Here is a 21,492-nt window from a genome sequence, read left to right on the forward strand (position 1 = left end):
CCCTATTTTGTTCACCTCCACTGCTGCCTCCCCAACCCATGTCACCATCATCTCCTCCCTATACTACTGGTATTTTAAGTTCTCCCCTTTTCCCCCAACAGTCTATTCTCTACAGAGTGGTCAGAGTCATCCTTTCAAAATGTACGTAAGATCGTGTCATGCCCCTCCGTACAATCTTCCAATGGCTTCCCATTTCCCTCAGGGTAATGATCTGGCCTCCATTTCTACTTGACCTCATCCCCTAGTCTGCTCCGGCAATCATGGCCTCCTTGCTGTTGTAGGTTACACACCATGCCTACTTCTGTCTCAGGGCCTTTGCACTGGCTGTACCCTCTGCCTGATACACTCTTCTCCAGATAGCTACATGGATAACTTCCCTAGCTCCCTCAAGCCCTTGGTCAAACATCATCTTCTACTTAAAAATGCAACACCGTCCAACATTTCTTACCCTGATTATCTTTTTATTTTTCTATACCACGTATTACAGAATCTTTTAACATTCTAACATATTCTAACATGTTATATAATTTACTCCTTTTTTTTGTTTGTTGTTTATGCTCTGTCTCCATCCTAGTAGAATGTTAACTCAAGTAGGGCAGGTATTTTTGTCTGTTCTGCTCACAGATGTACCCCAAGCCCCTGGAATGGTATCTGCCACATACTGGGCGCCCAAGACATAGTTGTCGAGTGAATGATGAGGGCAAAGTGCACCTCCCAAAGCAACACTCCCCAGTCCCAAATGCCCTGCTTCTCTGGGCTCCAAACCAGGGAGGGGGAAGACATGAGGAACTTCCCTCTAAAAACGTCACAAAGCCTTCTTAGACTAGTGCTCCTTCTGTGACAACACATGTCACTACTGTATATTGGAAATTTTTTATCAGGGCAACCTGAACCCAGACAGTGGACAGAATGAGACATGCAAGTAATTCCATCTTGGTTGACATGTGGTGGGGACAAGTTCACGTGCCAAGATGCAACTGAACCATACGACCCTTCAGGCACCAACAACTATTTCCTGACAAAAAAAAAAAAAAAGGCATTATAAATATTACTATCTTTGTCGTAGTCTCAGGCATTTAGTAATAGAAAGTTGTTCTCTTATTTTTCACAGGAACATTGATTAGCTTCCGTCTGGTTTGTTTTTGTTTTTTTTTTTTAAGATTTTATTTATTTATTTGACAGAGAGAGGCACAGCGAGAGAGGGAACACAAGCAGGGGGAGTGGGAGAGGGAGAAGCAGGCTTCCCGCGGAGCAGGGAGCCCGATGCGGGGCTCGATCCCAGGACCCTGGGACCATGACCTGAGCCGAAGGCAGACGCTTAACGACTGAGACCCAGGCACCCCCAAACCTCCGTCTGTTAACAGACATTCTGTTTAAGTGACACATACGGGAGACTGACTGTGGGGCGGGAAGGTCATGTGGCACCACAGGAGTAATAGACACAAATGAAGGTAGTAACATCTCCAGTGGCCCAGGCCCCATGACCCCCACCTCTCTTCTTCTAGTAACTGTGCCCACCTGCCCTTCCCCAGCCACCTGACCCACAGGCTGGGCCACCCAGAGTTCTTCCCTGGGTTGTTTCTAAGTGGGGCTATCAGGGAAGAGCCTCTTTCCTCACAGACTGTTAAACCAGAAGGATATAAAACAAAAGATGCCATTAAAAGAAGAACATAAATGCACTAATGAGTTACTGAGTAAACGAATGAATTTCTGAAGCAATGTAAATACACTGAATTAGAAGAAAGAACATGAATTTTGAAGTCGGGAAAGTCCCAGTTCTGAATCTCTACCTTACCACTTAATATTTTTGAGTCTATGAGAAAGAAATGTAACTCCTCTTGAGTCCTACATCACCTCCTCATAAAATTATTGGGGGGGGGGAACAACAACTAACACAAACCAGCTACATGGGCCCTTCCCCTTAAGTCAGTGTATTATGGAACCCTGAAATCAGACTCATGTTCCCAAAACACAGTGAGCCAATCTCTGAGTCAGCAGGTCTGATCCACAGAAAGCTTTATTACCAGAAGGGCAGCCCAACGGGAAGGCAGGGAATCAGTCCTAAGTCTGCCGTGCCCTGTTGGGCCTAGGAACAGTTTATGTATGATTAGCAAAGTATGCAGTGGTTAGGGCAGGAACCAAATGGGCCTGGAAACTTCTTGAGGAGGTGGTTGAAACTTCTCCAGGTTACATGCCCCTCCACATCCTGGCACCATCCAGGGGTCCTAGTTCCTTACCTGTTAACCTCATGTCTGATATCGGTTCTGCAAGACGGACGTTATCAACCTGCATCCCTCCCCTGGTCCTTGTAATTTACTTCAGAAAAAAGAACAAAAATGGGGCGCCTGAGTGGCTCAGTCAGTTAAGTGTCTGCCTTCAGCTCAGGTCATGATCCCAGGGCCCTGGGATCGAGCCCCGCATCAGGCTCTCTGCTCAGCGGAGAGCCTGCTTCTCCCTCTGCCTGCCACTCTGCCTATCTGTGCTCTCTCTCTATCTCTCTGTCAAATAAATAAATAAAATCTTTAAAAAAAAAAAAAGAACAAAAGGATGAGATTAATAATTCTTGCAAGGTGGCCAAGGAATGTGCCAACGTGCAGCATGTGAACTTACTATGGAGGGAGAAACTAGTACAGGCTCAAGCGAGAAAAACATACCTGGGTGCAAATGGATCAAGAGCAGTGACCCAGAGCCCTGAGAGCTTTCCTGATGTTGAGAATATGGACATTAGAATCTCACTGATTAGCCTTCAACTAAATGAAAAAGTGATGATTTGTAGATTTTTTGAAGTATATGACTGCAAAGATTTTTACCAAAATCACCGCGTTTGAAATAAGTTTTCAGAAATATTTCCTTTTTTTAAGGTAAATAAAGACTTTTTGCAAATTAAGCTAACCTCACAACAGCTTCACTGATTTTACGTGTTGTTGAACACTTGGTTCCACTCAGTATATAGCATCCAAATAAAATATGGCAAGACTTAGTAACTATATACATCACCAATAAAGAAGTAAGTTAGAATTTTGTCATGGGACACCTGGGTGGCTCAGTCGGTTAAGCGTCTGCCTTCGGCTCAGGTCATGATCTCAGGGTCCTGGGGTCGAGCCCCACATGGGGCTCCCTGCTTCTCCCTCTGACCCTCCCCCTGCTCGTGCTCTCTCGCTCACTCTCTCTCAAATAAATAAAATCTTTAAAAAAATTCCTGTCAAATAAGAATACTATGAAATTTTTTTTAAATTCTGTTCCTTTTGATCTATCAGCTATTGGGTGCTACCGGAGATCTTAAGGTCCCTAATTTGGTCTCCTGACCCTGTAGTTTTGGTCTTGAAGCAACAGGACTGGAGGTTTGGCCCATCCTCCTAGGTCTCCATCAAAGCATTTCTATGTTAGTACTGGCTCGAGAAGCTTGAAAAATTAAACTGGTGAGGAGAGGCAGAGCAGATGCCTTTCAACCCTACTTCAGCTACCTGTGCTTCAGGATGAGAGCGGTCTTACTTGTGTCGAGCAGAGGGTGGGACCCGGCTCCTTGTGAATATACTCATTCCTACTTCTCGAACTCACTTTGACCGAAGGGAGAAAATTGGCTTTGCAGGTTGGCAAGATTTTGAAACTGATTTGATCACCCATGGCGGGCAAAAAGTCTTTCTCTTAATAAATCTGTTTCCATTGTGGTGTTCTTTTTAAACTGAAACTTGGTCCTCCTCTGTAGCAGTTTTCTAAAGGCTCAAAGAAATGATCAACCCGCTTCAGATGAGGTTGCACTATACGTTATTTTTTTTAACAGCAACACTCTTGGCTCTTGGGGCCAGAGATGACTTTGTCGTGGGGCACTGTGACAACAAAAAAATATCTCTAAACATTGCCCGATGTCCTCCGCGAGAGGAGGGAGCAAAATCCCCTCCAGCTGAGAACCACTGACCTATACAGATATTTTCATTCATTCCTTGGAAGAGCAAGACAAGGTTGAGGATTAGAAGCAGAGAGATATGGTTGTGGTTGGGATCTAAGTTAGAGACTGATGGAAGATAGAGTAAAGCCATTGATGAAAATAAATCAGTAATACAATTTTGGATATTCACCTAAGGAATTTGGATTTTGTTTTTTAGGCAACAGAGTATCATGAAAGGATTTTTAGAAAGAGAGTGGTATCATCGGATTTTTGTGTAAAGAACATTTTCTTGATCTTAGAATGAGAGAGGATTGAAACGACAATGGCTATCACAAAACTCTGACATGGTAACCATGTGAAATCCAGCCTCGGAGGTGGAAAGGAAGTGACAGCCCCGCCTGCTGATGGAGCTGACAGGGAGGCTCTCAGGACGCGTCATGCCCACCTCTTCTGTATGCTTTGAGTAGTTCTTTGGTTTCCATATCAACATCACCATGTGTGGCTTCCTTTGCAGGTTACCTTTTCAGGGTATTTTCACTTTATATATCCTGAGTTTGTTTGGTTTTTAGTCTTATTTGCCACCGGCTCTAGCACACACCACACCTTTCTTTGCCTGTTTCCTCTTCACACGGGTTTACGCGTTCAAAGGAACATCAGGGAATCTGATCCGCCAGCTCCAGGGCAGACCTAGCAGGGGAGCTTAGCCCCATTTGCACGAGTATCTTTTAAGTCTCCCAGAAAAATAATAGAACAAATTTAGGGTCTGGTGGTTAGATGCCATGCATTCGGAATTAATATTTTCTCAAAGAGAAGGGGGCAGAGTCAGCAGCCTAGGTCCACCTCTCCATAGCTTGTTCCCGGTGGGCAGGAAATTCATCCAAACAGAAGAATAATCTATAGTGTAGAGCACTACCTGAGACACTGGGTGATTATGTGATAGATAAATCTACCTGTTGGCTCTTCTCTCACTCCACTTCTCTCTCGTTCCTTTTGATATTATCAACAGAACAAAGGTTTTGTTATATACTTGAAAAAAAATTTGTTCCTTTTGAAGCTTCATTACTTCATAAATTTTAGGACAATAGATGCAAACAGGGGGAAAAATTACACCATTTTGCTTTTGTTATTTATTTTCATGAACATTTAAATGGAAAGCTCATCAGATATCCAATACAGAAAAGAAAGAGGATCGGAAGAAATAACACAAATCTCCATCAACTAAAAGTTTGGTTAGTGGCACCTGGGAGGCTCAGTCAGTTAAACGTCTGCCTTCAACTCAGGTCATGATCCCAGGGCCCTGGATCAAGCCCCACATCGGGCTCCCTGCTTCTCCCTCTCCCTCTGCTCCCCAAACCATGTTCATGCTCTCTCTCACTCTGTCTCTCTCTCTCTCTCAAATAAATAAATATTTTTTAAAATAAATAAAAGTTTGATTAAATAATTTACAATAAATCCATAAAACGGAACACTAGGCAGTAGGTAAAGAGATTACATGGATCTAATTTGATTGGCAAGGCAATGTGTTTCCAGTGCAGGGGGCAAAGTAGCATATGACATGGGGCTATGAGCAAACGCCAAAAAAGATTTCTTGAGACGTTTTTGGTGCAAAAAGGTGGTTTTATCATAGCACGGGGACAGGACCCGTGGGCAGGAAGAGGTGCACTTTTGCTGTGTGAAGCTGGTGGTTATATGCTTCATGCTCAAGGGGGAGGGGACATGCAGGGAGTATTAGATCATAGATGTCTTCTTCGAGTTTCTACTTGTAAAACTACTTTCGCAAGATTTCTCTGGAGTTTATCATTCAGCTGCGTATTAGCTATCAGTGAGATGTACAGACAGTCATGAGACCCTTTAAGAATGTAGCAACCAGCAATATTTGATCCTTATCAGAACGATGCAGGCTATAGGTCAGCTTTCTGGGCTAAAGATGAACATTTTTCTGCCTCTGTCCCTCATCAATATATGTAATACTCACTCACGTAAAATTATAGATGTTTCTCTGCTTCATAACCTCCAGTACTTCCTCTCCCTTAATCCTCAAAACCCCTTATTGTTATTCCCTAGTTAATATTTGATGTCCCTGCCAGACCATAAGCTCCATGAGAGCAGAACCCCATCTTTTAGCCCTGGCACCGAGACCAGTGTCTGGGATGTGATGAATGCCTTGAGCTAAGGAACTGAGCTTGTTCTCCATGATCCCTGCTTCCTTTCCAAACTGCTGACGAACGGTCCATCTGTCCTAGAATTTTGCCTAGGATCATCATCAGGCCTGTACGATTTACCACTTTCTAGTTTGTGATTCTTTGCATTCTTACTCATTTTGGTCCTCAGTTTGCATTTTATTTCTCCCCCGTTAGATTGTTAGCCCTTCGGAGCCAGGGACTGGCTTCTGTTTTGTGCTTCCTGCAATGCCCAGGAAAATGTTCTGCTCAAAGTGAGGCCTTTTGAGTGACTGAATGATTGGACAAGTCTAACCTCCTAAGAGAGCAAATTAAGAATTGGAGTCACTATAATTTAATCACAGCCATAACCTCTCCCTTCCATGGGCCAGGCACTGTGGTTGGAGCTGTAGGTCAATCACTTCTTTTATTCAGCACAACAATCCTCTGAGGGAAATACCCATTTTACAGATGAGGCACCTGCGGCTTCAAGTCTCAGAGACTCACTCTTGGTCACGCCACAGGAAGAAAAGGCATCCAGATTGGAGCCAGTTATGGGGCGCCCAGGTGGCTCAGTCGTTAAGCGTCTGCCTTCAGCTCAGGTCATGATCCCAGGGTCCTGGGATGGAGCCCCACATCGGGCTCCCTGCTCCGCGGGAGGCCTGCTTCTCCCTCTCCCACTCCCCCTGCTTGTGTTCCCTCCCTCGCTGTGTCTCTCTCTGTCAAATAAATAAATAAAATCTTTAAAAAAAAGAAAAAAGAAAAAAGACTTCTTAAAAAAAAAAAAAGACTGGAGCCAATTTTTCCAACTCCAAGATCCATGCTCTTACTCACCTGTGGCCATCCCCTCCCATTCCCTCCAGACAGACAAGAGTTCTTCCCTCAAGAAACAAACCAGGCACAGATGTATCACGTCCATCATAGGGGCAATATGATGAATCAGAAGGAGCCCTGGAAGGACAACTCAGTTAATCTCCCAAATGATTCCTGTTTGTGTAGACAGCGACCATGGCGGCTACTCGACAAGATAGCTTTCTGACACCGCTGCCCTTGGTTCCTCGACAAAAGCAGAGAAGAGAAGAAACAGCCGTAAGCTCTGATCCGAAGCCTGAGAACAGCGTCTTCAAGCCACCCGGGGCCGGAAGCCTTTGGATAATGTCCTCCCCATCCTGTTCGGCTTTTTTTGAGTAAGTAAACTACACAGAGGGAAGCATTGTTGAGTATTTCCTAGAGAGACTCTTTCTCTTGCAGAGGGAGGCCCATAGAACAAGTAAAGAGAAGACGCTAACGGGAGAGAAGATTTGAGGGGATTAAAAGGATAGTGAGGGCGCGGTTCTCCACAATCTGACTCCAAGGACAGAGGAATGATGTTTGGCTGTCATTGCAAGAAGCTTCTGGTTGATAAATACTGTCTGGAATTTCCTTGCTGATTTCTCACCCTCACACCGCAGGCCCCGATCCCTGTGGTCCACTATGCAAATGCAAATTACCTGAATCAGGCTGCGGGTGACTCACCGACCCCCCTTTAAAGCAACCTTGGGTCCGGGGCAGAGACTGTGCAGGGTGGAAGTCATGGCTCGCAGACTCTGCTTCTCCTACTTGCTGTTGGTCTGCTGGGTGGTGGTAACTGTGGCAGAAGGTAAGGGTTTTGTGTTTATGATCCTGTGGGTCCCTAATTAATAAGTTGTGTGAAAAGACAAGATTTGGCTCCGTGACTATATCCATATCCATAAATTGGAAATCATTTTGTCAGCTTCCATTAGCTTGTGTGATTAAAGGAGAAAGAAGCTAAAATTTATCATCTGAAGACCTTGATCCTACTCTCAGCCCTAACTATGTGGCGTTAGACGTACTAAACCTTTCTGGTATCAGTCCCCTTGTATGTGAAGTGACGGATAAGGATAATCATTATGGGGGTTATGAGGACCAAATGAGCTGTCATGCCAGAAAAGCTCTTCAAGCTTAAAACACTATACTAGTTATTACTGTTGTAGAGGTAACAATTTCCACCCTGAATTACAGCAACATCCTTCGTGTTATCCCCAGCAGCACAGTAATTTGCATATGGTGGCTGTTCAGTCTCTGTTTGTTAAGTGATTTAATTAATCGCAACTAGTCAGCTGAATCTTGGTGCTACTAAAGTGAGCATAGATTTCTTTCTCTAAGATTATATTAGATTCTATCTCTTCACTGCTCCTATTCTCTTTCCTTTCCCCCATGACGAAAATTCCCAGGTGTCCTGAACTTTAAAATTGGTCTGCAAACCCCTGGGGGAAGGAGAGAAAAGGCTAGGGAGGAGAGGATAAGGAGGAAGGAGGGGGAAAAATGCTGGGGGACCTGGGTCTAATGTTGTTTCACAGCTCACCTTAGTTCCAGAACTAGATACTGTTCAGGGAGGCGAGACCCAGGATCAACCCAAGTCCCTGAGGGCTCTGCAGGGGCTCAGCCACACCCTGCTCATCCCCCAACACGTTCTTTGCTCTCCTCCCCCAAGGCTGGGGGTGAGACCACCAGAGATCACCTTGCCCAACCTCTGCCCGAACTCTGGCGATCAGAGGGCGATCACACCGCCCTGCTCCCAAGACCAGACCCCCAAGCACCACCTGCGGAATGTGACATCTAAAAGAGGCTTCGTAAAATAGCACTAGCCACCTGACATCTTTCCAGAAAGTGAAGCACTCTTCAGGAACCTTTGTAAATATACAGCTGAACAAGTTCTAATGGGATTATAGGTTTGTTCACATCTAAAAAGCACCAATTAAAAGGTGAGATTTGACTTCTGGATTTGGCTCATGCTTCCCCACCGTCCGGCAGACTGGCATGGGAATCCTTCAAATGTAGCTTCGCTCTACCCAAGCAGCCTCGGTGCCAGTTCGCCGCTCGCTTACCCGGGCTGCGGCGCCGCCCCGTCGGGCCGTGTGCGGGTGTCCAGACTCGCCCTGTCGTCCTCTCCCTCCTCCACGGCGGCTGTGGCCGCTCCCTCTTGCCGCTCTCACCTGTTCATTGCAATTCGGCTTCGTGTGCTGGCGTTTAAACGTCACCATGGTGTTGCCCTCGCAAAGACTTTCTTAAGACACATAAATGAAAACTTGCAATCTCTCTCCCTCTCTCTGTGACATCTGGGAATTCTTACAGCCGTTTGTACATCACCCGTGACCCGTACCGCATTCTGCTCTGTATCACAGACCCGTGTATCCGCGCGTCTGCGCGCCTCTCGAGTGCCGCCCTGGGTCTTACCATCTCTGCATTTGCCATAGCACCTAGCACAGTAGCCTGCGCGCTGGAGAAATGAGATGTGAGCACGGAATTGAAATAGGACTTGGTGACACTTTCTGGGCTCCAGATTCTTTCTCTGTAGAATTAGAGATTTGACCAAAATAGCCAATCATTCTGTGAGTCTACAAAATGAACTCAGTTACAGTTATTGTGAGTAAATTCATCATAGGACCTATATTCCTTTCTGGTTCAACTCTGAAAGCCCATTAGAATTTTTCTATGATTCCATGAGCCATATAAAGGAAGAACTGCATACTCGAACATCATGTATAAAGATTACTTCTCTTAAAAATCAGTACTGTTCATTATAAACCATTTATTGTCTGCCCAAATAACCACAGACTACAGGTAATTGTGTTTTTTTTTAAAGAAAAGGAACTTCTCATCCTTACTTAAAAAAAAAAAAGTATTAGCTATTGGTATGCTATGCATTTCATGTCTAGACTATAATAAACCCACTTAAAATTGATTTCCAAACTTCAAGCAATATTTTGGCTTGATTTTTTATTACACTCTAAGTTTAAATGTAAGTTATTATTGAAAATTTTCTGGGACTGGAATTAAGTACTCACTGAGCTTCACAAAAATCTACAGAGAGGAACCCTCAACATCTGCCTGCCCATTCATTCAATTTCTTGACTATGTCCTGAGCACCACTCTAAGCCAGGGACCGCTGTGGGTGCTAGGGACAGAGCCGTGACCAACAGGATCAACAGTCTCTGCTCTCATGCAGGTCCTGTTCTAATAACATCTGTAGGCTTTAGTCCTATCAGTAGTGTACAGATTTTATATATAAAGTGTAACAAGATGGGCCCAAGAAAATGGGGCTTGTATTGATAGAATCTTTCCATAACATTCAAGATGAATAATAACACTAGGAAACACCTACTAAATGCATACCGTGAGTCAGACATGTTCTGAGCACTTTACATATCTTATTTCAGATAACACAAAAAGCCAATGAGATAGGTAGTATTATTTTCTTCATTTTATAAATAAGGATAAGGAAACTCAGAAAAGTTGAGGAACCTGTCAATGGTCACAGTTACTAAACGGCAGAGCTCAGGGAACCCAGTTCTAGAGTCCATGCTTTTAAACACTATGCTCTTCTGCCGCTCAAAGTGTTTTCAATCTGCGTGGAAATATTTGACCTACTTTGGTCTGATCAAGGTCGCAGAAGTGTTCTCATCTTTGGCCTTCCGTGCCTTTGGTGGCATGTCAGTATGCTACATACTGAAAAACATTTATTTATAATGATCAGATTATCCCTGAGAGGTGGAAAGATGGTAACTTTTGCAATTACAGAAACAGAGATTTCTCTCAATCAGTTCAATTCCGCTGCAGGCCCTAGAGATGAGGAGACAGCGGTCTACAGGATGGTCATGTGGATGTTTCAGTGGAGGAGGAATATAACCACGAATAGTAATGACATGACTGATGAGTATTCCAAAAGTGGACCCCCAGGGTGGTATGGAAATATACTGCCAAGGGCCTTAAGCCAGCCTCAGGGTAGGAAAGGCTCCCTGAGGAAATGAGGCATGAAATCTGTGTAGGAGTTAGCCAGGCAAAAAAGACAGGAAATGGTCCTTAGGCTTCTGGAACCAACTTGGTAAAAGCTCAGGACCATTGATGACTTTGCCAAAGTAGTTTTTGTGGAGTAGAGAAAGCACAGTCAGATTCCAGTAGATTAAATGTGGGGGGGAGGCGTGAGAATCGAGCTGGAACTGTGTAGACTTCTCTCTGGAGAGACATAGGAACCAAGGAAGTTCATTAGCAGATCACTGAAGTTTTCTTTCTGAAATATGAAGCTAGGTAGTCTACTTAGAAAGGTAGAGAGACTTCTGAAGAGAATTCTTCAAATGAATGAAGAAGAATGAGAATTTTGAAGAGGCTTTGAGGAGAATGTCAAAGGTTTAGAAGACAGCGGGACTGGAGAACAAGGAGAAACAAAGAATGGATGAGCAGTGTCAACTCAGCCAGAGTTGGAGACCATGAATGGCATCAACCTCCTTACCCAAATGTGTGGCCTTACCCTGTGACAGTTTCCCAAATCAATCCCTGTGGTTCCCACATTTTACAACACTTGTGCTGGCCAATCAGTGACCTGAAATAGTCATCATGTGTCTAGTTCACCGGAAGAATGTAGTTTTATGTGGTCCTGCCCACATTCTTGGGTTGGTTACTGGGACAAGCTTGTATCTTGATCTGGAGACCTTGGAAATTCCCAGAAGAGAGCGCTGAACACTGCAGGACATCCCAGAATTAGAGAAAAGCTGCCTAGCAGGTTCTAACACCCCGTAGTCAGTAGGAGGATTTGGTGAGTAGCCTCAGGTTTAAGAAATGAGATGAGCACAAGGGGTGGGTAGTTGGTTTGTTTTTAACATCTGGAATACAGCCTGAGTAGCAGAGCTCAGGCCTAGCTAAGTCTGATCTGATAACAAAAATGTCAAGATGGAGCTTAAGAATAAAGCTAGCTTCTCCGCTAAGGACTGGATTCTCATCTTACAGAAAGTTTTCATGTTACAAAGGTTCAGAACTGATCTGTGTAGGAGTAAAGAATGAGTGATGTGGGATTTAATCATCTTCTGTGGTTTGAAACGTCTTAATCTAGTTTTAATCATAGGATTTCAATACTCAGTAGCCTGGGTGGGTATGGAAGAAAGGGTCAGTATTTCATTCAGAGTAGACACCCATTCAACTAACTTAAGAAAAGAGTAGAGTAGAGCTGGAGGTAGAATGATTACTAAAAGGATATCTCCATGAACCTTGAGCACATCCAGGCTTCAGAGGGATCAGCCCTGGAAAGTCAAGAACCAATGTTTCTCTCATCACCACTCTGTTACCACATAGTCTCTTGTCTCTCTTTTTCGGGCCTTCCCATGTTATAGCTTCTTTGGAAAGACTGGCTTCTCTACTTACTCAGCATTCAACTAGCCAAAACCTAATACTCCAGTCCCTGCCCTGCACTTTCTACTAACATCTTCTACCAACTGAGTCTCTTTGTTGAAATTCTCAAATGAGAATCTGATTGGTACTGGTCAGCCAATGAATGAGCTGAGTGTCTATCAGCAGGCCAATCAGCCATAGCCAAGGATATGTAGGACCGACCTTTCCAGAGGTTGTGGGTAAAACAGAATCTCCAGAAGGAGCTATGAACACAAGCAGGCAATAGGCATATCCTATACAACCAAGAAATCTGGATTAGGTTGTTCCAAAATTAAAGGGAACCTAGCTCTTTTGAAGCACTTCAGTACTCTCAGCTTCCTGTAGGAGTTTGTTTTTTCATCGTTCACACTCAGCAGCCCATTCCAGGCCTGTATTGTAAGCCTCCAAGAAAGTGAAGGAATAAGTTTCTGAAGGAAGCTTACTATTTCACAGCCAAGTCAATTGCATGATATAGAGAAGGGTCTTCTCTCTAGAGAAGACCTTGAGACCTTGACACTTGAGCTTGATCCAAATTTCTTCTCAGAAACAAATTTCATCCTGGTTCTCAGTGCTTGTTCCCCTTCCTCTTTAGGGAATGATTTCACTGCTAGGTCAAGTGAAGCGCACCTCTGGGATTAACAGCCCTCAGGAAGGGCAGTTATTTTTATTTTCTTAACATTAACTCTTTTTCTCTACTGAATTTTCTTTATTCAGTTATAATTTATGAACAATAACATAGACAAATCTTAAAGGTACAGACTGATCACATTTTACATATACACGTATATGTATGTTATATACATACACGTGTGTAAATATAAATGTGTGTGTGTGCATGTGAGTGTGTGTGTGTGTGTGTACCTCCATATCCATGTGACAACCCTCTGGATCAAGATCTAAAGAATTCTACTTTTTCCACAAAATAAAACCTACCCTAACTGTAAATTAGTTACTTTTTTTGCAATTTTTTTAACCGTAGATCAGTTTTTTCCTTGAACTTACGTAAGTGGGATCTTACAGTCTGTACTCTTCTGTGTCTAACTCCCTTTGCTCAGCGGAACACCCATGGGATGCCCCCGTGTTGTTGTAGTATCTCTTTCTTCTCGTGGCTTCCTTTTCATTGTGTATACAGTTTGGTTAACCATTCTCCTACTGATGGACACTTGCCCTGTTTCCAAGTTTAAGCTAATATGAATCGGGCTGCTATGAACATTCCTGAAGTAGTCTTTTGTAGATATATGCACCCGTTTCTCTTGGATTCATTCCCCAGTGTGGGACTGCTGGGTCATGAGGTGTGTCATGTTTCATTCTGTTGGACCTTGGCGGTTTTTTCAAACACACTTTGAGACTTCTCTAGTTCTCTCTCCTAGTCTTTCTGCCCTGCTACCACCTAAAGGATTTCCCTTCTGCTTCTGTGATCAGGCCTGTTTCCTGACTTGCACGTTTCTCTCCGCAGGACAAAAAGAGGGAGCCACCCCTCCTGGAGGCTCACAAGATAATGGAGGTCCTACAGACTGCCAGATCTTTACGCTCAGCCCTCCACCCCCCAGGAGGAATCCGGTGACAAGGATCCAGCTCGTCACAAGGACACCCAAGTGTCCCTTTCATTTTTTTCCATGGCAAGGGCCTAGAGTTCACTTTAGGTTTCCACACAGACCTTTCCTTCCTCAGAAGTGCAACCACCGGTTTCTGTTTCGTCCATTTTTTTGGCCACACGGTCACCTTACTCCTCATTATAAATATTTTCCCAGGGGAAGACTCTGGAGAGGAAGCTCATCTGAGGAAAGCAGATAGAAAAGAGAAGCCCCAAATATGCTGAAGCAAAAGCAGCCAGTGCCTCAGAGAAGACTATAAACAGATTTCTGCTTTCTTCTTCCAAACTAAAACAACTGGACTTGAAGTACCTTAAACACCACAGACTAGAAATTGTTCTTCTTGTCAGCAGGGAAGATATCGGTTTAGAGGTTATTCAGGTTTGCAAAATGGGAGCAATAACTGCATTACCCTTATCCCCAACTTTTTAAGATCACAGGATATTGATGCAAATAAATCCTAAAATGGGTAGTTCCAAGAATTCCTCTACATACTGAGATGCCAGAAGAATCAGCTCTGTCTTCTAAATTCAAGTGAAAAGCATTTAAATAAATTGATATAAACCAATGAAGACAATAATGACACCCTTTTTACTCACTGGAAAACTTACAGAGCAGGGTGCATTTACAAAGTAAACTTTAAAGGAAATTGTAGAAAACTGATAGTTTTATTCTCTATTTGGCAATGGTGTAGCTGGTGGTTATTCATTTACTGTTTCACTGAGGTGTAACTGACATTATATTATATTAGTTTCAGATGTGCAATGTGATGATTCCACATTTGTATATATTGCAAAATAATCACCGCAATAAGTCCAGTTAGCAACCATTACCATACATAGTTACAATTTTTTTTCTTGTGAGAACTTTCTAGATCCACTCAGTTTTCTTTTTTTTTTAAGATTTTATTTTATTTTTTGAGAGAGAGAGACAGCGAGAGAGGGAACACAGTGGGCGGAGTGGGAGAGGGAGAAGCAGGCCTCCGCGGAGCAGGGAGCCCAATGTGGGACTCGATCCCAGGACCCTGGGATCATGACCTGAGCCAAGGCAGACGCTTAATGACTGAGCCACCCAGGTGCCCCTCTACTCAGTTTTCTAACAACAACAACAAAAGAATTATAAACATTAAAGCAAAACAAACTTACAGGGAGTCTGAGAGAATACCTTGAAGATATCATAAACCAAACTACCTACCTTAAAAAAACTATTTTTAACTGTAATATCTAAAGTTACCTTAATGGTGACTTTTTAAGCAACCCCCTCCTCTCTCACTGTTTCTCCCATTATCATCGTATGGATACTAGCTTAGATTACATAGTTCCCCTAAAACTTTCGACACGGGTCTAGGCCCAACAGTCTGATTAAAAGTTTACATGGATGTTCTGGTAACTCTAGAGCTCCACAGACGTGAGTTCACTCAGCTATAGGAACCCGAGGGTGCAACAGAAAGAATAAATCCCACTGACTGCATTTGTTGGCTATCACTGTAGCCATTCCGTAAAATGCTGCCTCCTGCTTGTGCCGCTCCCCTTGCCTGTAACACAGAAACGGGGCTTTTGCGTATGGGGGTCAGTGGTTACACCTGTCCCTCCCAGGTGCAAAAGTTGCTGCGGTGCAGGTACTTCGACAAAGGGAAAAAGGGGACACAAAGGCGTGAGGGCGCTGGGAGTGTTGCCTGGGGAATGGAGGGACCAAGAACACCATGCTGTTCTGCTTTATGAAAAGATAAAAAGGAAGAAAATAAATTATTTCCTTCACTCACTTCATAGCAAACTTGCTTATAAGGACAGATATTTGCTGCAAAATTACAAGCTTAAATAAAACCTGTATTTGAAATCCTCGCTAAAAAACTCGTATTTTGTAATGTATTTGCTCTCTCATTTGCTTTCTTTCTGAGTAGTGGGGCATAACCAGAAAAGGACCAATCTAGGGGCGCCTGGGTGGCTCAGTCGGTTGAGCATCCAACTCTTGATTTCGGCTCAGGTCATGATTTCGGGGTTGTGGGACTGAGCCCCAGGTCAGGCTCCACACTCAGCATGGAGTCTGCTTAAGATTCTTTCCCTCAAAAAAAAAAAAAAGATTCTTTCCCTCTCCCTCTGCCCCTCCCCCCACTCATGCAGGTGTGCTCGTTCTCTCAAATAAATAAAATCTTTAAAAAAGAAAGAAAGAGAGGGAGGGAGGGGGGAGAGAGAGAAAGAAGGAAGGAAGGAAGGATGAAAAGGGCCAACCTTGGGCAAACTTGAAGACAGGGAAAGGTTCGTGTTTGAATCTCACCTCCCTTTCTGGACCCCCTCTATTCCAGCATGCTCCCCGCCTCCACCGCTCGCTGCTCACCTAGGTACTCCATGTGCTCACAGGGCCACCAGCTGCCCAAACGAATTTGCTTGGATGGAGCTTTCTCTCCCCAGACATTAGAACTTCTGCAATCCAAGACTCAACTGCTCTGAAATCTAGTCCATGAAGACCTCACTGGTTGATAATATAAACCTCAGGAAACCAAGACAAACTGAAGCTTAGCAGCTTCAGTCCTTCACTCACTGCATCTGTTATAGAAAGCAGGCTGCTCCTGTAGGGTTTTGTAACAAGGACTGTTTTCAAAATAAGTCTGGGTATAATTGCATCATTCCTCACCCTTGAACATGCATAGAGTTGCCTATATGAGAAGTAGCCTACACCTGTAATTAAAAACACATGCCTCATGACTTTAAAAAAATGCATCCTTTTGCCTAATAAGTTGTTCTTTAAAAATACAGTGATGGGGCGCCTGGGTGGCTCAGTTGGTTAAGCGTCTGCCTTCAGCTCAGGTCATGATCCCAGGGTCCTGGAATAGAGTCCCTGCTTCAGGCTCCCTGCTCAGTAGGGAGTCTGCTTCTCCCACCCCCACTGACCCTCCCCCCATGCTCTTTCTCTCAAATAAATAAAAAAATCTTAAAAAAAAAAATTATAGTGATGCCGGGGCATGGGCTCTGCCCTCCACAGGGAGTATGCTTAGGATTTTCTCTTCCTCTCCCTCTGCCCCTCCTCCCACTCCCCCACTCCTTCCCCACCCCCCAATAAATAAATAAATCTTTAAAAAAAATAGTGATGCCTAGCAGGTGTATTGACTCGGGGAGAATACTCTTCATCACTAATACTTCAAAGTGAATTTATTTATCAGATATGTTCCTCTTAGGGGCGCCTGGGTGGCTCAGTCGGTTAAGCGTCTGCCTTTGGCTCAGGTCATGATCCCGGAGTCCTGGGATCGAGTCCCACTTTGGGCTCCCTGTTCAGCGGGGAGCCTGCTTCCCCACCCCCTCTGCTGCTCCCCTTGCTCGTGCTTGCTTGCTCTCTCTGTCAAATAAATAAATAAAACCTTTAAAAAATATATATGTTCCTCTTAGTATGTAGGTGGTATTTGCTGCTTTTGAAGCAGTGGAAGGGTGTGATAACTCTTGCATGCATCTTTGCTTTGTGGTGTGAACAGCTATGCAAGTCTAAAGTTCCAATTATGCTAAAGAGGCATAACCTGAACCTAATCATCAGACAAACCCAGACTGAGGAACATTTACAAAACACCTGCTGTGTAATTGTTAAAAATGTAGATGTCATGGTAGACAAAGTTTAAAGGAGATTAAAGAGATATGAGGGGCACCTGGCTGGCCCAGTTGGAAGAGCATGTGACTCTGGATCTCAAGGTAGTGAGTTCAAGCCACATGTTGGGTGTAGAGGTTACTTACTTAAAATAAATAAACAAACAAACAAGATTAAAGAGACAAGATAATTAAATGAAACATGTGGTCCTAGAAGTGGGAAGGAGAGGAGAGATTGCCAGAAAAGAAATTATTGGGACAACTGGCACAATTTTAATGTGGACCATGTGTTAGGTAATAGCCTATGTCAGTGTTAAATTTTCTGAATTTGACAATTATGTAAGAGAACATTCTTACATAAAAATATGAAGTATTTGAAGGTAAAGGAGTATGATTTCTGCAACTAAATCTCAAATTATTCAGGAGGCAGCCAAACCAGGAAAGGAAGAACACGCAGGCTGCATGGTGTTCCCTACTGAATGATTCGTTTGTGGCACATTGAAACGCTGGGGTTTGCTAAGCTCCTGATTAAAAATGAAAAATTTTCTGCTCTCTTTCAGAGAGCTGACTTATTTTATAAATGTTACCTTATGGCATCCAGAAACTCACTCGAGGAGGCGTGTTAGTTTGCCGGCACCGCTATCACGAAATGCCACCGCCTGGGAGGCTTAAGCAACGTGAATTTACTTTCTCACAGTTCTGGAGGCTGGAAGTCCGGAATCAAGGTGTCAAGAGGATAGGCTTCCTCTGAGGCCTCTCTCCTCGGCTTGCAGACGGCTGCCCTCTGCTGTCTCTTCACATGGTCTTTCCTCTGGGCATGTGTGCCTCGTGTCTTTCCCGTGTATGCAAATTCTCTCTCATTTTTTTTTTTTAAGATTTTATTTGTCAGAGAGAGAACATAAGCAGGGAAAGTGGCAGAAGCAGAGGGAGAAGCAGACTCCCCGCCAAGCGGGGAGCCCAATGTGGGGCTCGATCCCAGGACCCTGGGATCATGACCTGAGCCGAAGGCAGACGCTTAACCGACTGAGCCACCCAGGTGTCCCCAAATTTTCTCTTCTTAATAAGGATACCAATCAGATTGGATTGGGGCCCACTCTAAAGTCCTCATTTTAACTTAAATCACCTCTCTAAAGGCCCTATCTCCAAACAGAGTCACAGTCTGAGGTACTGGGGGTTAGCACTTCAACATATGAATGTCAGGGGATAAATTCAGCCCCTACAGGAAGTATCCAATTTTGATAACAGTTAACTACTAACCTCCCAGAACAGCTGCATGATCTAGAGAAAGCTGGCTTTGATTCTAAAGAAAAGGGTATTACAATGCTCAAGCACTTTTAGACATAAAGAAAAAAAGAGAGAGAGAGAGAGAATCAGCACTTTCCTGTTTTAAGCACAGAGCATATATTTGACTTATTTTTATGATAAAATGTAAGTAAATATCAGGTTCCTACTAGAACCTCCAACCTTGTTCTAAACAGCAGAGAGACGAAGGAACCCAGGACGGGAGGTCCGTTGCAAGAGGAGACACAGCTGAAGCAATGTACTGGGGCCGTCAGTTGTATAGACCTCAGCAAGTCCTAGGGTCAGCCAAGTAAATCCGCCGAGTCATCGTGAAAGAGCTCTAAACTGGAAACACAAAGTCCATCCACAGTAGAATGGCTGGATAAATTGTTATTGTATCGTATACCGCACAGCAAGGCAAAACCATGGATTACGGCTTCACACAACAACATAAATGAATCTCACAAGTTCATGTTGAGTGAAAGAAGTCAAAGGTAAGAGGGAGCCTGCTGGGAGCTGGAAATATTCCAGGTCTGTACATTTATGAAGATTTATCAAGCTCTGTGCTTAAGGTTTATGTATCTTACTATATGTAAGTTATCAATTAAAAATCTTTAGTGCTGTAGTGTAAAGGAAATCTGTAAATATATGCTAATTATAATTGTAGATTTATCAAATAAGCACGCAAATATTCTATTGACTGGTAGTTGGCAAGGTTATATAAAATAATACTTAACTGGGGCGCCTGGGTGGCTCAGTCGTTAAGCGTCTGCCTTCCGCTCAGGTCATGATCCCAGAGTCCTGGGATCGAGTCCCACATCAGGCTCCCTGCTCAGCAGGAGGCCTGCTTCTACCTCTCCCACTCCCCCTGCTTGTGTTCCTGCTCTTGCTGTCTCTCTCTCTCTGTCAAATAAAAAAAAAAAAAAAATCTTTAAAAAAAAAAAATAATAATAATACTTAACTGATAAGTCAGACAAAGAAAGACAAATACGGGGGCGCCTGGGTGGCTCAGTCGGTTAAGCGTCTGCCTTCGGCTCAGGTCATGATCCCAGGGTCCTGGAATCGAATCCCACATCGCGCTCCCTGCTCAGTGGGGAGCCTGCTTCTCCCTCTCCCTCTGCTGCTCCCCCTACTTGTGCTCTTTCTCTCTCTCTGTCAAATACATAAATAAAAATCTTCAAAAAAAAGACAAATACTGTATAATATCACTTATATGTGGAATCTAAAAAAGCTAAACTCTGAGACACGGAGAGTAGAGTGGTGGTTACCAGGGGCTGAGGGTAACCTGGGAAATGGGGAAATACTGGTCAAACTTACAGTCATAAGATTAACACGTTCTGAGCATCTAACATGAAGTATGGTGTTTATAGTTAATAATACTGTATTATAGACTTGAAAGTCGCTAAGAGAGTAGATCTTAAATAATCTCACCACGAAAACAGAACTGGTAATTATGTGACAGGTTGGAGATGTTAACAAACACGACAGTGGTAATCATACCGCAATATGTAAGTATGTCAAATCACCATGTTGTACACCTTAAACTTACACAGTGATACATGTCAATTGTTTCTCAATAAATTGGGGGGAGCAATATTTCACTGGAACATCAGCTCATAACAGTAAGCAGAAGACTGCATAGTATGTACCAATAAGCGTTTGTCTTTCCCAGCTAAGGCAAATTTAAACCAGAGTAGTTTGAATAGCCTCAAATATAACCCTATACTTCATACAGTTGGTGAGCCAAAGAACGACACAAAGAGATTAATACACATTCCAAACAGAAAATCTCTCTCACAATTTCAACATTGGAAATGTGCGATAAGTGGGGCGCCTGGGTGGCTCAGTCGTTAAGCGTCTGCTTTCGGCTCAGGTTGTGATCCCAGGGTCCTGGGATCGAGCCCCGCATCTGGCTCCCTGCTGGGCGGGAAGGCTGCTTCTCCCTCTCCCACTCCCCCTGCTTGTGTTCTCACTCTTGCTGTCTCTCTCCATCAAATAAATAAAAATCTAAAAAAAAAGGAAATGTACGATAAGCATTATTACTACGACAGTAGCAGTTCAATGATTTGTACGGAAGGAACCATAACAAGTGTTAGATCTGAAACCCCCGACACAGGTGTCAGGTTCTTACAGTGACCTACATGACCTGGCCTCCCCCCTCCCCATCCCCAGCCTCTCTCACTCTGACCTCATCTCCTACTATTCTCTTCCTTTCTCACTCCACTCAGACACACTGCATTCCTCGCCGATCCTCAAACAAACCAAACACACTCCCTCCTCAGGGTTCTACCCTGGCCGGTGCCTCCTTCGGCAATGCCCCAGATAGCCGCATTCTCCACCGGGGTCCTCCCCTCACTTCTTTCAGGACATTCATAAAATACCACCTCTCCTTTCCCTGGCAACCCAATCTAAATATGCAGGCACAGATGCTCTTCCTCACCCAGTTCCCAGCTGTGTTTCTATCCCTAGCATGTATCACATTCAATTACTCTAAATGTATTCCTAGTTATCTTTTTATTATTTGTCTTTCATATCAGAAAATAAGTTCCTTAAAGGCAGTGATTTGTACCTATTGCGTTCACTCCCTTATGTCCAGGACTTAAAACAATACCTGCATATAGTAGGGACTCAATAAATATTTGTTAATGAACTTTTAAACTTCCTGATATTCAACCCCTAATTGCTTCCAAATCAGTTTCCACATATCATGGGAAACCTCAGGATTTTAAAATCTCCAGAAAAAAGGAATTTCTATTGAGGAGAAGAAAAGAAGGCACATACATTCCTCTCAAAAAAAAAAAAAA

General features: G+C 43.7%; 1 protein-coding gene across 2 annotated transcripts; it reads left to right on the top strand.

The window, feature by feature from the left end:
- The first annotated feature begins 7,617 nt into the window (after positions 1-7,617).
- Positions 7,618-14,694, top strand: ODAPH (odontogenesis associated phosphoprotein). 2 transcript variants are annotated; one of them, XM_032398425.1, is made up of 3 exons: positions 7,618-7,684; positions 13,703-13,838; positions 13,983-14,694. In XM_032398425.1, the coding sequence occupies exons 1-3, from the start codon at positions 7,618-7,620 to the stop codon at positions 14,038-14,040; spliced, it is 261 nt and encodes an 86-aa protein (XP_032254316.1). In that variant the 3' UTR covers positions 14,041-14,694. The 2 variants fall into 2 exon arrangements, with proteins under 2 accessions (XP_032254316.1, XP_032254310.1); XM_032398419.1 differs by having other exon boundaries at positions 13,703-14,694.
- Positions 14,695-21,492: the final 6,798 nt, after the last annotated feature.

This window comes from Phoca vitulina, unplaced genomic scaffold, assembly GCF_004348235.1.
Source record: "Phoca vitulina isolate PV1807 unplaced genomic scaffold, GSC_HSeal_1.0 scaffold3, whole genome shotgun sequence".
Lineage (NCBI taxonomy): Eukaryota > Metazoa > Chordata > Mammalia > Carnivora > Phocidae > Phoca > Phoca vitulina.